At 45.8% G+C, this 14,704-nt stretch overlaps 1 protein-coding gene across 5 annotated transcripts in view; it reads right to left on the bottom strand.

Moving 5' to 3' along the window:
- The window catches only part of LOC140384409 (uncharacterized), a 149,325-nt gene that overhangs the window by 29,760 nt on the left and 104,861 nt on the right, over positions 1–14,704 (bottom strand). For 4 of the 5 annotated variants that reach the window (XM_072466085.1, XM_072466086.1, XM_072466087.1 and 1 more), the window contains exons 9-13: positions 9,993–10,174; positions 9,007–9,134; positions 7,567–7,633; positions 1,589–1,745; positions 962–1,107 (exon numbers count right to left, since the gene is read on the bottom strand). In XM_072466085.1, the coding sequence (XP_072322186.1) occupies positions 962–1,107; positions 1,589–1,745; positions 7,567–7,633; positions 9,007–9,134; positions 9,993–10,174 (680 nt within the window). The remainder of the gene's footprint in view (positions 1–961; positions 1,108–1,588; positions 1,746–7,566; positions 7,634–9,006; positions 9,135–9,992; positions 10,175–14,704) is intronic. The other variant, XM_072466088.1, reaches the window with a different exon arrangement.

Raw genomic sequence — 14,704 nt, 5'->3', positions numbered from 1 at the left:
TGTATGGAACGATCTGTCTGGACTGTATGCAGAACAATACCTCGGTACACTGTGGCCATCTAAAATGGCCACCTGCAAAGGGTAATGGGAATTGTGTTCAAGCTGGGATACAGACAGTGCACAGACCCTGTGTATTGCGCAAAGGAAAAACCAGACCGAACTGAAACCTGCACCTGTTAAAGGTCAATCACCGATTTCCCCAGGACAATAGACTCAAATCAAGGAATAGCAACAGTAGCAGACTCCCCGGCGCCGCTCCCCCTTATTTGGAAAGACATACACACTTGGAACAATAATGACTAGGACTCGCCCAGCCATAAGGGACCCGCCCCTAATTGGCCGGCATCGATCAGAGTGATTGAGACTCTATCGATCCATTGGACCCTGGGTTAACCCCGCCCAGAAGGGCGCGAAAGAGAAGAAGGATAAGAAGCCCTGTGCACTAGGGATCGGTCTCTTTTGGGACCAGCCTGTGCCCACACCAACTGCAGCATAACGACCAACCAAGTTCAAGACCCGCGATTGCTACCTAAGAGAGACGCGAGACGCAGCCGAGACGAACCTGACGATTTCCAGCCGACACACGTGGGGACTCAGATAAAGGCCTTATCTACCCGCACAAAGCCGGTCATCCAGACGTTAAGTAAAGGTCATCTTAGTTGATAGGTGTAGCTTAATACATAGCCGCGTGTATCATTGCACATCGAAATAAGTCTTGTGTTTTATAATAAACTGTCTTTTGAACTAACATGCTGGTTGTGTGGTCATTTGGTCAATACAAGAAACCTACTCGCAGCTTGTAGTCTGATAATAAAAGTGGCAACAACGCGACAATAAAACAAATCCAATAAAAATATAATTGGACCAATTATAATTGAAAGGTGAAGTTTGAAAAGGTGCTTGAATAATACCTTACAATATATAAAAACAATTAAATCTGAAATCAGAGATGTACATTTACCTCTAATCCTCCACGTTCATCTTGGAAAAGCAAAGTGACGGTTCCATAATCAGAATGCTCTCCACATCGGATCTGCTGGCCTTTCACAGAGGGTTTATGTATTGACGGATAATAGAGAGATCGAAGCGTTGTTTGATTTTGATTACCTTTAACAGATTGCCAATAGCTTATAATGAAAATAATGAACTAATGGTTTTATTTATTCAATTCTTTCTGAATATCAGATGAGTTAGTGTATCTGACCGACAATCTCCAAGCTGTTTTATGTAAATATTAATGGATTTTCTATGGCATATCCTGGTGACAACTAAGAAAGCACACAAATTTATATTATATTTAGCATAAAATATAAAGTATACATTATATTCGAAGCAACCTTAGCTCAGCTGTTTAAATAATAAAAAGAACTTTCATAAAGTGTGTCAAAATTTAAAATTCTAATTATGTTAGACACTGTCCAACACCACATCTCAAGTGAAGGGTCAACTATTGCCCTCAGTTTTCACTGGGTAAGTTCACTGGGGTTTCTTCTGGAACATGAACAGCTTTCTTGGAGTTAGCCTGCCTTGAGTTTTTTGGTTCCAGGAGCCAGAGCCTGATGTCACTGTTTATGAAATTAGTACTTACTGTCTATCTTTTTATGCTTGTCGATAAAAAAATCACCCTCCAGACCCAGGCCCAGTGCAATCACTTTCAGAATTCGGACAGTCAACAGCTCGCAGGTTTTGAAGAATGATTCCACACATTCCCTAAACTCAGGCTTATGATTGATAGTAGGCCATTTCTAAAGAAATATGAAAGGAGAAACAGCAAGACTTTATAATCAGGTTTTCTTTACTGCAAAATATAGAAAAAGTTATTTTCTTTACTTGACCGTGATCCAGATCTTTCGTGCCAATTCTTTCTAGTCACAGGTCCAGCTGCTGTGCTCAGTGACAATGCTTGGATTGTCATCACGCCATATCCCTGGACAAGCTGATGTGGTGGCATTCCCTGAAAATTCATGCCTGGATCCTCTGGGGCCTCTAGTCTGGCCTTGCTACCTCCTCATTCAGCCTGATCCCTGCTGATCTGGTTATTCATCTGTTTCTAGATCTGCCTCAACCCCAGTGTCCATTTTGGGTTTTGGAAACACCATCTTGTACTACTCGAGTAACTGGCTTGCCATAGTCATGTGTTGCCATTCCCAGCCAGTTCAATGAAAGCGCTCACTAAATACACACTGGAGAGGTTCAGCTGCCCTTACACTTGAAACATGGGTGCGGTCATGCAGATAAAATAGATTTCTGAATGCTGAAGAGGACTGCAAGTGGGACATTGTTCTCTATCTGCAGAGAAAAAGACAAAAGAAAACCAGTCACACAGAAGGAAAAAAGGACCACAAACAAAAGATGCAAGAGTGTAAAAATGAAAATTAGTAATGAGTAAAATTGGCTGCAGTAAATTTTCCAATCCCATCTCCGTAACATTGGATAGTGATATGTGGCAAAACTGTTTTTCCACTTACCACATACAATATCAAAACTCTTTGAGGTTGCAACAGACTTCATAGAAAAAGCTTGAAATGATAAGAGGAGCAACACTTAAACACTGTTGGGGAAGGATTGCTATAATGTGTATTCCACTCTAAATCTAACAGACGGGCAAAGAGAAAAAAACTACAGGGGCGAAATTCTCCCCCAACGGCGCGATGTCCGCCGACTGGCGCCAAAAACGGCGCCAATCAGACGGGCATCGCGCCGGCCCAAAGGTGCCGCATCTTTGGGGGCCGAGCCCCAACATTGAGGGGCTAGGCCGACGCCGGAGGGATTTCCGCCCCGCCAGCTGGTGGAAATGGTGTTTGTTGCCCCGCCAGCTGGCGTGGAAATGCGGCGCATGCGCGGGAGCGTCAGTGGCCGCCGACAGTTTCCCGCGCATGCGCAGTGGGGAGAGTCTCTTCCGCCTCCGCCATGGTGGAGACCGTGGCGAAGGCGGAAGGGAAAGAGTGCCCCCATGGCACAGGCCCGCCCGCGGATCGGTGGGCCCCGATAGCGGGCCAGGCCACCGTGGGGGCACCCCCCGGGGTCAGATCACCCCGCCCCCCCCCCAGGACCCCGGAGCCCGCCCACGCCGCCTGGTCCCGCTGGTAAATACCAGCTTTGATTTACGCCGGCGGGACAGGCAATTTCTGGGCGGGACTTCGGCCCATCCGGGCCGGAGAGTTGAGCGGGGGGTCCCGCCAACCGGCGCGGCCCGATTCCCGCCCCCGCCCAATCTCCGGTACCGGAGACTTCGGCGGGGGCGGGATTCACGGCGGCCAACGGCCATTCTCCGACCCGGCGGGGGGTCGGAGAATGACGCCCCTGATTCTTATCTTACCACGTGTACATCAAGGAATCATCATGCCAGTTGAGTCACCAGCAGTTCTGTATGAATCATTGCAAAGACAAGGTCATGGAACATAACAAACACAGGTGCATCGTGCAACATAATGACCTTCACAGACCTGTATGAAGTAGCTTAGCATGGCGATGTGAAAGTGAAGCTTTTGAAAGTAAGGTCAAGGCTACATGATGGGATAATACTTATCGAGCGGAAAAATGAGTCTGAGACACAATGCAATGGCAAGAAGGATTAGATGGGACACAAGTGCCGCTCATTTCACCTGAAGCTGGTCTAAAGTTTAACTGGTAACCCTGATGTGCCAAGAGGTTTACAATGTCACAGCACACAAAAACACTGATGGCAGAGCAGATCCTAGAGGACAACAAAGATATGTTTACAGGATTGTGATCTCACTACTCCATACCAACTATTGAAGGCATTTTGCTGCAATTTGCTGAGGCAAAGATAGTCACTATTTAGAAGCGAAGGATGGTGACTGGGAAGTGAAACTGGATGAAAGCAGCAGCTTTCTAACAACACTCTGAACAGACATGAAATCATTTGTGGGATTCATAAACTATTCAGCAAAAGTTTTGCCTAACCTGTCTGCAGAGTGTGGACCATTACACAAGCTCACTGCCAAGGAGGTGCTATGGTACTGGGGAACAAAACAAGATGCAGCATTCATTAAAATCAAGCAACCAACAATGACAATGACAGTGTTGAATTACTTTGATGTAAATGAGGTGATCACCTTTCAGAATGATTCCAGCGAGATGGGTCTGGGAGGTGAAGCAAGGACAACTGTTTGCATTGCATTCTGGGCACTAACACAAACAGAACAACACTATGGTCAGAATGAGAAAGAGAGGCTGGCTATTGATTTTCTTGCGAACATTTTCATCAGTAACGTAGCAGGGAATCTGATCACAATCCCCTTCAAAGCATTTTTCGTAAACTGCCACTATCTGCTCCGAAATGACTGTAAAAGTGGGCGGCATGGTAGCACAGTGGTTAGCACTGTTGTTTCACAGCGCCAGGGTCCCAGGTTCGATTCCCGGTTTGAGTCACTGTCTGTGTGGAGTCTGCACGTTCCCCCCGTATTTGCGTGGGTTTCCTCCGGGTGCTCCGGTTTTCTCCCACAATCCCCAAAGACGCGCGGTTAAGTAATTTGGACATTTTGAATTGTCCCTCTGTGTACCTGAACAGGTGCTGGAGAGTGACGACGAGGGGCTTTTCACAGTAACTTTATTGCAGTGTTAATGTAAGCCTACTTGGGACAATAAAGATTTTTATTATAAGGATATTAATTTGTTTAAAAATTATATCATCTGGATGTGACATACAAAAGATCGGAACATAGAAGATAAAAGGAGTAGGGTATTTGGCCCTTTGAGCTTCCACCATTCAACATGATCATGGTGATCCTCTATCTCAGTGCCATAGGTTCCCTCATACCCCAATCCATTTTCTTCTTTTATTTTTAGAAATTTAGAGTGCCCAATTCATTTTTTCCAATTAAGGGGCAATTTAGCGTGGCCAATCCACCTACCCTGCACATCTTTGGGTTGTGGGGGCGAAACCCACGCAAACATGGGGAGAATGTGCAAACTCCACACGGACAGTGACTCAGAGCCGGGATCGAACCTGGGACCTCGGCGCCGTGAGGCAGCAATGCTAACCACTGTGCCACCGTGCTGCCCTCCCAATCCATTTTCTTATTAAATGTATTTGTGGTAGAGAATTCCATAGGTTCACCACCATAGGTTCACCACCCTAGAGTAAAGACCTTTCTCCTCACCTCGGTCCTAAATGGCCTATGCCGCATCCTGTGACTGTGACCCTTTTCTCTAGAGTCTCCGACCAGAGGATGGGCTTTGCAAACATGCTGGTGAGAGCAGTGCTCCCCATGGATGAAAGTGGAGGAGGAAACTCTGGAATATGAAATGCTCCAGATGTGAAGCAGCAGTTCAACATGCTCTAGAAGTCATCAACAGAGCAGAGACAGAATGTGACAGAAGTGCCTTGTTCAAATCAAGCAAACTATCCAACAAGACACAAGTGCTACAATACAGGAGGCACTGATGAAAGAATGACCTGAGAACATCATGGATAGCTGTGCTCACAGGAAACTATTCGGCATACCGGGACAAGTGCAAGATGGCATGTTGTACAAAGGAAAGAGAGTCATCATCTCTAAGGAGATGAGAGAAGAGCATTGATTCCATTAAGGAATTGAATTGATTCAAAGACGCAAGAGAAGCGCTTTAATGGCCAAACATGAGCAATGAAATTAAAGACCACATTGACCAATGCTGTGCAAGTAACAAATAAAAGCTAAACATGCTAGCGAGCAGTTGATGATACATGACATCCCAGACAGACAATGGATGAAGCTGAAAGTCCCTGCAAGTACATACTAGTGCGACTCGGCCAACGTTGTCTACCTCATACGCTGCAGGAAAGGATGTCCCGAAGCGTGGTACATTGGCGAGACCATGCAGACGCTGCAACAAAGGATGAACGGACATCGCGCGACAATCACCAGGCAGGAACGTTCCCTTCCAGTCGGGGAACACTTCAGCAGTCAAGGGCATTCAGCCTCTGATCTCCGGGTAAGCGTTCTCCAAGGCGGCCTTCAGGAAGCGCGACAACGCAAAATCGCCGAGCAGAAACTTATAGCCAAGTTCCGCACACATGAGCACGGTCTCAACCGGGACCTTGGATTCATGTCGCATTACATTCACCCTCCACCGTCTGGCCTGGGTTTTGCAAAATCCTACCAACTGTCCTGGCTTGAGGTAAAGACTTAATTACCTGCAAATGCTCGCATTCAAAGCATTGTCTTGCATATTTGACTTTGTCTGTATGTATGTTTCTGGAACATACCGCTTCATTCACCTGAGGAAGGAGCAGTGCTCCGAAAGCTAGTGTTTGAAACAAAGCTGTTGGACTTTAACCTGGTGTTGTAAGACTTCTTATTGATAATGCAAGGCAGAAGATGGCAGTGAAGAACTCTGCACCTCTATTCATGGAAACATCCCTTGGCAGACTGCTGGATTCAGTGAGGAGCTTAGGTACATCCTATACCCATACACAGGGAGGAGACCCTCAAGGTCATGAACCCCGCAGGATAGACTGTGGTGACCGTGGGCTGGTAATCACCAGGTCCTTGCAGAGGAGCTTTCCAGCATTGGCATGAACTTGACCAGCACAATTGCAGCAAAGGTCGCACTCATTAATTTGCGGATTCTCTAGAAAGTCATCATGGATTCTCAGGAGTCTGTGGATCCCAGTTTGAGAAACACTGATTTATATCACAGATAAGTGCTTTAAAATACAAATAGGTTACTGAGCACAAGTCCTATTGTGCTGGTTTTAGGTTTGGGTTAATGGTGGATGGGAAAGAGGTGGTGAGAGAAGAAATAGGAAGAGCGGTAACAGGCCGTGAAGGATGGAAGGGGAGTCAAGATTAAAGGATGGAGTTAGGAAGAGGTGCGGCATTAGGATATCGGGGTGAATGACTGGTTTGAAGGGGAAAAAATGAAGCAGAGAGGAGATGGCGGGTATGAAAGATGTCAAGGAGGAAAAGATTGGTGGTGAGAAGAAGAAGAGGTGACAGATCTGATGAGAGAAAGAGTTGGAGTTACGAGGTAGCATAAGGATCAGAAATGGCAAAATAGGAATTAGATACCGGGAGAAAGGTAGTGAGAACAGTGAGATTGTGAAAATGGAGAAAACATGGACAGGAAGGAGGATGGGGCAATAAGAAGTGGAGAGAATGTGAGGGCAAGGAACAGAAAATAAATGTGGTGAGGAAATAGTACGAATGCAAAAGGATGAGAGATCATGGGGCGTGAACACAGGGGATCAGTCATGAGGCAAGCGGAATATCTTTTTGTATTTCTCTGGAATTAGGCTGAAGGGCTGTGGTTGCAGATTTGGAGGAAAAAAACTCCTGGAGCAGGAGAACTCTCAACTCTCACCCCAGATTGGATTCTGCTCATCAGCAAATGTAAGGCTCACCTGTAGTCTTGACCCCAATATCAGAAGACTCCATCTGCTTTCCTGCCCAAGAGGGCAGGTGGGGCCTCCGCCTACAGTAAACAGAAACTGGGACTGGTGCTTCACTTTGAGCTAGTCGAACGGGTGACTGGCTAAATGTTCCCTCAAGCCCACTATTTTATCAGATCTATATATTTACAATCTATAGTTCATAGTTGGAACTTCTTTGATCTTACAACAAGCGAAGATAATGTTGACACATTAAAAGCTTCCTTCAGGTCCCCAGGCCGTGCAGGATTTAAGCTGTAAAGAACAAGCATATTCCTTTTTATTATTATTATTATTATACAAAGGTATAAATTTCTACTCATAATTTAGCATCTGATTAATTAGCTTGACTTGAATGCAAGTTTGGAACAAGAAAAATAATCTGCTCTATCAAGTCTGTCTCTCCACAAGTCATATGCAATGCACCCTAGCATGGAATTAACCCCACCGAGGGAATTATTGGAATGAAAAATCTTTAATCTTTTGCATAACATTCGGGCTTAAAGGTAGACAAATCTCCAGGGCCAGATGGAATGTGTCCCAGTCTGTTGAGTGAGGCAAGGTAGGAAATAGCAGGGGCTCTGGCAATAATTTTCAAATACTCTCTGGCCATAGGAGAGGTGCCGGAGGACTGGTGGATAGCCAATGTGGTACCGTTCTTCAAGAAGAAAAAGGAAGGGGTAAACAGTAAACTACAGGCCAATCAGTCTAACCTCAGTGGTGGGGAAACTATTGGAAGAAATTCTGCGAGTCAGAATTAATCTGCATTTGGAGAGGCAGGGGTCAATCAAGAACAGACAGCAATGATTTAGATATGAATGTAGGAGAGGTGATCAGTAAGTTTGCGGATTATATGAAAATTGGTGGGGTGGTAAGTAGTGAGGATAGCCTTTAATTACAAGAGGATATAGATGGGTTGGTCAGGTGGGCTGATCAGTGGCAAATGGAATTCAATCTGGATAAGTGTGAGGTGATACATTTGGGCAGAACAAACAGGGCAAGGGAATACATAATAAACAGCAGGACTCAGGGACCCGGAGGATCAGAGGGGGCTTGGTGTGCATGTGCAACAGTCCCTTAAGGTAGCAGAGCAGGCGGATACAGTGGTTAAGAAGGCATATTGTGTACTTGCCTTTATTAGCCGAGGCATGGCATTTACAAGCAGGGAGATTATGCTGGAACTGTATAAAACATTGGTTGGGCCACAGGTAGAGTATTGTGTGCTGTTCTGCAATCCACATTAAAGGAAAGGGTGCAGAGGAGATTTACCAGGATGCTGCTTGGGCAAAGTGTATTAGGTATGAAGAGATTGGGTAGACTTGAGGGTGGTGGGAATTTGGAAAGGACGGTGGAAGCAGAGACCCTCATAACATTTAAGGAGTATTTAGATGTGCACTTGCGATCCCAGGGAATACAAGGCTATGGTCCAAGTGCTGGAAAATGGGATTAGAATGGCTAGCAGGTTTCTTTGGATCTGTGCAGACGTGATGGGCCGAAGAGCCTTTTCTATGCTGTATGATTCTATGACTCCATGACTGGTTATTTCCTCGCTTTTTTACTCTGTGCCTCTATTTCTGTTCTCAGGCATATACTAATTAATACAAAAGTTGTTCTTCAGATTTTTGTACCTTTCTCGCTCTGCTGCAACCCAGCCATGATCTATATTCTCAGTGTCCACCACTGAACGGGCATACTGTTGTTTAATGTCACTTGGAAGTGCGAAGAATTTCTTGCAGATATCCATCACTTCAGTTACCTAAGGAGCAATTATGTTTTACACATGAAATAGGCTTTGCATCTTTGATTTACATTGGCACCTCACGCACTAGATTTTAATCAGTTTCTTTCTGTTCAGTGTCTGTTATCTCTAATCCCTTTTGAAAGATTACATAAAGATTTAACATGGAAAGGGAGAGAGTTTGTCAGCACGTGCATTCTTTATAATGCTGCAAACAAGATCCTTCTGGAGACAGAAGCAAAATTATTTTGAATATATAGTGCTGTGAGGATGTTGGGTACCAATTCGGAGCACAACACTGGGACAATGATAATGTGCAAATTGACACCAATATTTTATCTGAAGATATTCCGATGGGATGGAAACTTCTGCAGTTTTCCCAGAAGATGGAAAGGATCCTTGTTAGAAAATACTGACAGAGATGCTGGGATTGCGTGTGAGTATCTGAGTAAAAGAGAGACATTAAATTGATAGTTGCAAGGGTCAACAGAAGAGACAACACAATATCTTGTGAAAAAATGGATTCAGACTGGATAATTTACAATATCAAATAGGTTTCTCTCAGATAAAATCTTTAAATGAAAAAAACACATCATTGGTATCTTTCCATATTGGATATGTGCACTTATGATTCAGGTATTACTTATAATTGCTCACAAATTGTTCCTTCAGTTGATGATGTTATTAAACCTGTAAAGCATCAATGATCTTATAACATTGATCTGGTTTATTGTTGAATAGTTGAAATGTCACCCTTTACATTGACATCATGACGACACAAAAGAAAGGAAACACAAACAAGATCATTAAATGTGCATTCACATAGTTAATGAGCACAGTTAGTAAACATATTGAAACATTACGATGGATACACACCTTTTGATCTTCGATCCCTGTGTTTTTGAGGTACACAAACCCAATGTCACTGAAGGCCCTCAAGATCTCTGCGGATAGTCGGTCCATTTCAATGGCCGAAGGCTCAGGTTTTTCCAAACCAAATGAGCCAAAATCAACCACTTCAATGTTCATCCTTTCCAAGGATTCTATCTTCTTCAGAGCTTTTGATAGATACAAGTAGAAAAATAAAGATTTAAAGAGATATCCAGAAAATTCCACAATTTCCCCCTCCCCACCTTTCCCATCCACCTCCCCCCACTTAACTACTACCTCTGTTGAGTTTTTAAAAATCTATATTTTTATTGGTTTTGCATTTATAATAACATCGCAAGGAACATCCCACAGTAATAGAGATATTTACAGAGAGGGTATATGAGGCAAAAAGAAAAGAAAAAGTCTGGCATATAAACAGGTATGTATACAAAGGTAATGTGTGTGTAGATGCGAAGGACCCTCACTTTGGCTGCCAGTGATCGGTTAACACAACCGTTCTGTATTAACTTTATACATGTTGCCTCCTGTATTAAAACATACCACAGCCGCGTTTGGTGCGACCTGGGTGTACCTTGTTGCTGTTGTTCTCACACCCATATGTTTCCTTGCCCTTCGTCCTCCCCCCTTCTTTGCCTTGCCTGCCCTGGCATCCTGGTTAGACAATAGGAGCAGAATCAGGCCATTCAGCCCATCAAGCCTGGTCTGCCATTCAATCATGGCTGATATGTTTCTCATCCCCTTTCTACTGCCTTCTCCCCATAATCCCTGATCAGTCAAGAACCTATCTACCTTTGTCGTAAAGACTGTGAATTGGCCTCCACAGCCTTCTGCGGCAAAGAGTTCCATAGATTCACCACCCTCTGGCTGAAGGAATTTCTCCTCATCTCAGTTTTAAAGGATCGCCCTTCAGTCTGAGGCTGTGCCCTCAGGTTCTAGTTTTTCCTACTAATGGAACCATCATCTCCACATCCACTCTATCTCAGCCTCTTAGTACCCTACTCCCTCTCATCCTTCTAAACTCCAACGAATACAGACCCAGAGTCCTCAACTGCTCCTCATGTGACAGACCCTTCATCCCAGGGATCATTCTTATGAACCTCCTCTGGACCTTTTCCAAGGCCAGCACATCCTTCCTTAGACACAGGGCCCAAAACTGTTCACAATACTCCAAATGGGTTCTGACCAGAGCCTTATACAGCCGCAGAAGTACATCCCTGTTCTTGTATACTCACCCTCTTGACATGAATAACATTGCATTTGCCTTCCTAACTGATGACTGAACCTGCACGTTAACTTGAGAATCTTTAACTGGGACTCCTAAGCACCTTTGTCCTTCTGATTTCCTGAGCCTTATTTAGAAAATATTCCATGCATTCATTCCTTCTACAAAGTGTATAACCTCACACTTTTCCACATTCCAACTGCCACTTCATTGCCTTCTCTCCTAGCTTGTCCAGGTCCTTCTACAGCCCCCCCACTCACTCAATACTATCTGTCCCTCTGCATATCTTTGTATCGTCTGCAAACTTAGCAACAGTGCCTTCAGTTCCTTCTTCCAAATCATTGATGAATATCGTGAAAAGTTGTGGTTCCAAAACTGACCCCTGAGGCACACCACTCGTCACCAACTGTCATCTTGAAAAAAAACCTTTATCCCTACTCTGCCTTCTGTCAGTCAGCCAATCCTCTATCCATGCCAGTATCTTACCCTTAACACCATGGGCTCTTTAACAGCCTCCTACACAGCACCTTGTCAAAGGCCTTCGGGAAATCTAAATAGATCATGTCCACTGAGTCTCCTTTGTCTAACTTCCTTGTTAACTCCTCAGGTAATGCTAACAGATTTGTCAGATATTACCTCCCCTTGACGAAGCCATGCTGACTCAGTCCTATTTTATCATGCACTTCCAAGTACTGCGCAATCTCAAAGCCAGAAGAGGCCAACGACTTTATAAGAGAACACAAACTGGCGGAGAACTGACTATTGATGGGATGGAGGAGCTGGATCTGGAGAGGTCAGATAATGTGGATACTTCAGGGGAGGAGGGGGGGGGGGGTTGCTGGACAGTGTTTTTTTTGGGGGGGCTATCAGATTTTAAGGGGGTAACTAACCCCTCCATCTGCCATGTGTGGTTTTTGTTTTGTTTTGGAGGGGTGACCTGCGGTATTGGATATATCTTTGTTTTTGTAGGGAGGGGGCATATGGTGGGGCCTGCAGGGAACTGTTTGCACAGCCCAAGGAGGGAATGGTGGGGTGGGGGGAGTGGAGGGGTATGTAGGAGGGACCTTCGGGCAAGAGGAGCTATGCTGGCAGGTAATGCTAATGAACAGAAGTGAGATGGGGGAGGTGGCTGCAGGGGGTGGTCGCAGAGGGTGGCCAGGTGGGAGGGGGGAACACAATGTGGCAGAGTTGGAGACTGAGCGTGGTCATAGGTGGAGAAGGGGACCATCTTGGATGGGCCCAGGGTGATATTAAAGGAGGGAGAACCAGAAAGTGATGACGGTAGATGGTAGAGGGGAGTGGAGGCAGTAGCCTCTGGTAAGAATTGTAATGTGGAACATTCAGGGACTGAACAGGCTGGTTAAGAGCTCTCGGGTCTTCGCGCACTTGAGGAGTTTGAAGGCGGGGGTGGTCTTTCTGCTGGTGATGCACCTCAGAGTGAAGCATCAGGTCAGGTTGAGGAAGGGATGTGTGGGACAAATATTTCACTCACCAGTCGATTATTAGGGGAGATTTCAACTGTGTGTTGGAACCGAGGGTGGACAGGTCGAGCCCCAAGTCAATGGGAAGGCTGAGGATGACGAAGGAATTGGGAGGGTGTTAGGAACCTCGGAGGGGAGAGGGTACTCCTTCTCGCATGTTTAGAAGCTGTAGTGATATCATGGTTCTGTTGTAACTCACCGCCTGACCATTAGTATAGGAATCTCACAAGTATATAAGTGAATGTTAAATTTAGTTGACCTCAGACTGGCTGGAGGAAGTTGACGTGAAAGGTTGCTTGGCATGATTTTACTGTTTTCCATCTGTTGTCTTGTATATAGTTTACCCACAGTTAATGTCAATAAATCGTTTATAGCTTTACCTACAAGTGTTCTTGTAATAAATCAAGCCATCCGACAAGCACATTAAAGAAGGTATAATCAAAAATTGATTTTTTTTGTGGTGAGTCGAGCGATGTTGGTGGGGGCAAAGTACGCGGGAATTGTAATTTCTGATCACGCGCCGCACTGGCTGGAGGTGAGGCTTAGTTTGGGGCAGGAGCAGAAGTCGGGATGGAGGCTGGATTCGGAGCTTTTGGCGGACAAAGGGTTCTGTGAGATAGTGTGGTCAGTGATCAGAGACTATGTGGAGTTAAATCAGAACGGGGAGGTGTCGGCGACCACACTTTGGGTGGCGTTGAATGCAGTGGTCCAGGTGGAGGGGTGGTTCTCACTGATGGCACACAGGGACAGGAGGGGCAGGAGAAAGGAATGTGGACAGTTGTTGGACGAGATAGTCAAGGTGGGCAGGAAATATTTGAGGACTCCCACTAAGGAGGCGTTGGCGGAGAGAAAGAGGTTACAGGGGCAATTTGACAGGCTGACGATGGGAAAAGCAGTGGGGCAGGTGCACATGGTGAGGGGGGTGCAATATGAACAGGAGAGAAGATGAGCCGCATGCTGGCCTACCAGCCACAGAGGCAGACCGCGTCCAGGGAAGTTCTGAGGGTGAGGATAGAGAAGCGAGAGGTAGTATCGGAGCCGGGGAGTCTAAATGAGGATACATTTCGGGAGTACTATAAGAAGCTGTACAAGGCCGAGCCGGCCGGAGAGGAGGCGCTTAGGGGGCGGTTTTGGATGGGCTGGAGTTTCCAAAGCTGGACGAAGAGAGGAGAGGAGGTGTTGGAAGAGCCGTTGAGGCTGAGGGAGGTGATGGATAGTATAAAGGGAATAAAGTAGGGTAAAGGCCCTGGGCCAAGGGTTCGCACCGCTTTTGTTGGGGATGTTCAGTGGGGCACTTAGCTCAGTGGGCTAGACAGCTGGTTTGTAATGCAGAACAAGGCCAGCAGCGTGGGTTCAATTCCCATACCAGCTTACCCGAACAAGTGGCGGAATGTGGCGACTAGGGGCTTTTCACAGTAACTTCATACTTGTGACAATAAAAGATTATTATTATTATTATTATTAATAGTGGAGCTGCCGGAGACATTGACACAGGTGTCACTTATGTTAATCCCAAAGAAGGGGGAGGACCTGCTGTAGTTTCCCCATTTCCCTGTTAAACACGGATGTGAAAGTACTGGCCAAGTAAGTGTCGGGGAGGAGAGAGGTTTGGTCGCTGAGGACCAAACAGGTTTTGTAAAGGACAGGCAGCTATCCGGTAACATCAGGAGGCTGTTAATGTGATTATGACCCTGTCGGCGGGGAGGGTACCGGAGTTAGTGGTCTTTATGGATGCGGAGAAGACTTTCGATCAGGTGGACTGGAGGTACCTTTTCGAGATGTTGGGACGGTTTGGGTTTGCTCCAAAGTTTGTGGCGTGGGTGTGTCTGTTGTACGTGGTTCCTGTGGCGAGTCTCGGGACAAATGGAATGAGATCACGGAGTTTTGGCTTGCACAGGGGTACGAGGCAGGGGTGTCTGCTGTCACCGCTGTTGTTCGTGCTGGCGATAGAGCCCTTGGCGATGGCCCTTAGGGGCCAGTGGAGTTGCAGGGGT

This window comes from Scyliorhinus torazame, chromosome 10 (genome assembly GCF_047496885.1).
Source record: "Scyliorhinus torazame isolate Kashiwa2021f chromosome 10, sScyTor2.1, whole genome shotgun sequence".
NCBI lineage: Eukaryota > Metazoa > Chordata > Chondrichthyes > Carcharhiniformes > Scyliorhinidae > Scyliorhinus > Scyliorhinus torazame.
This window is presented reverse-complemented; position numbering and strand designations above follow the sequence as displayed.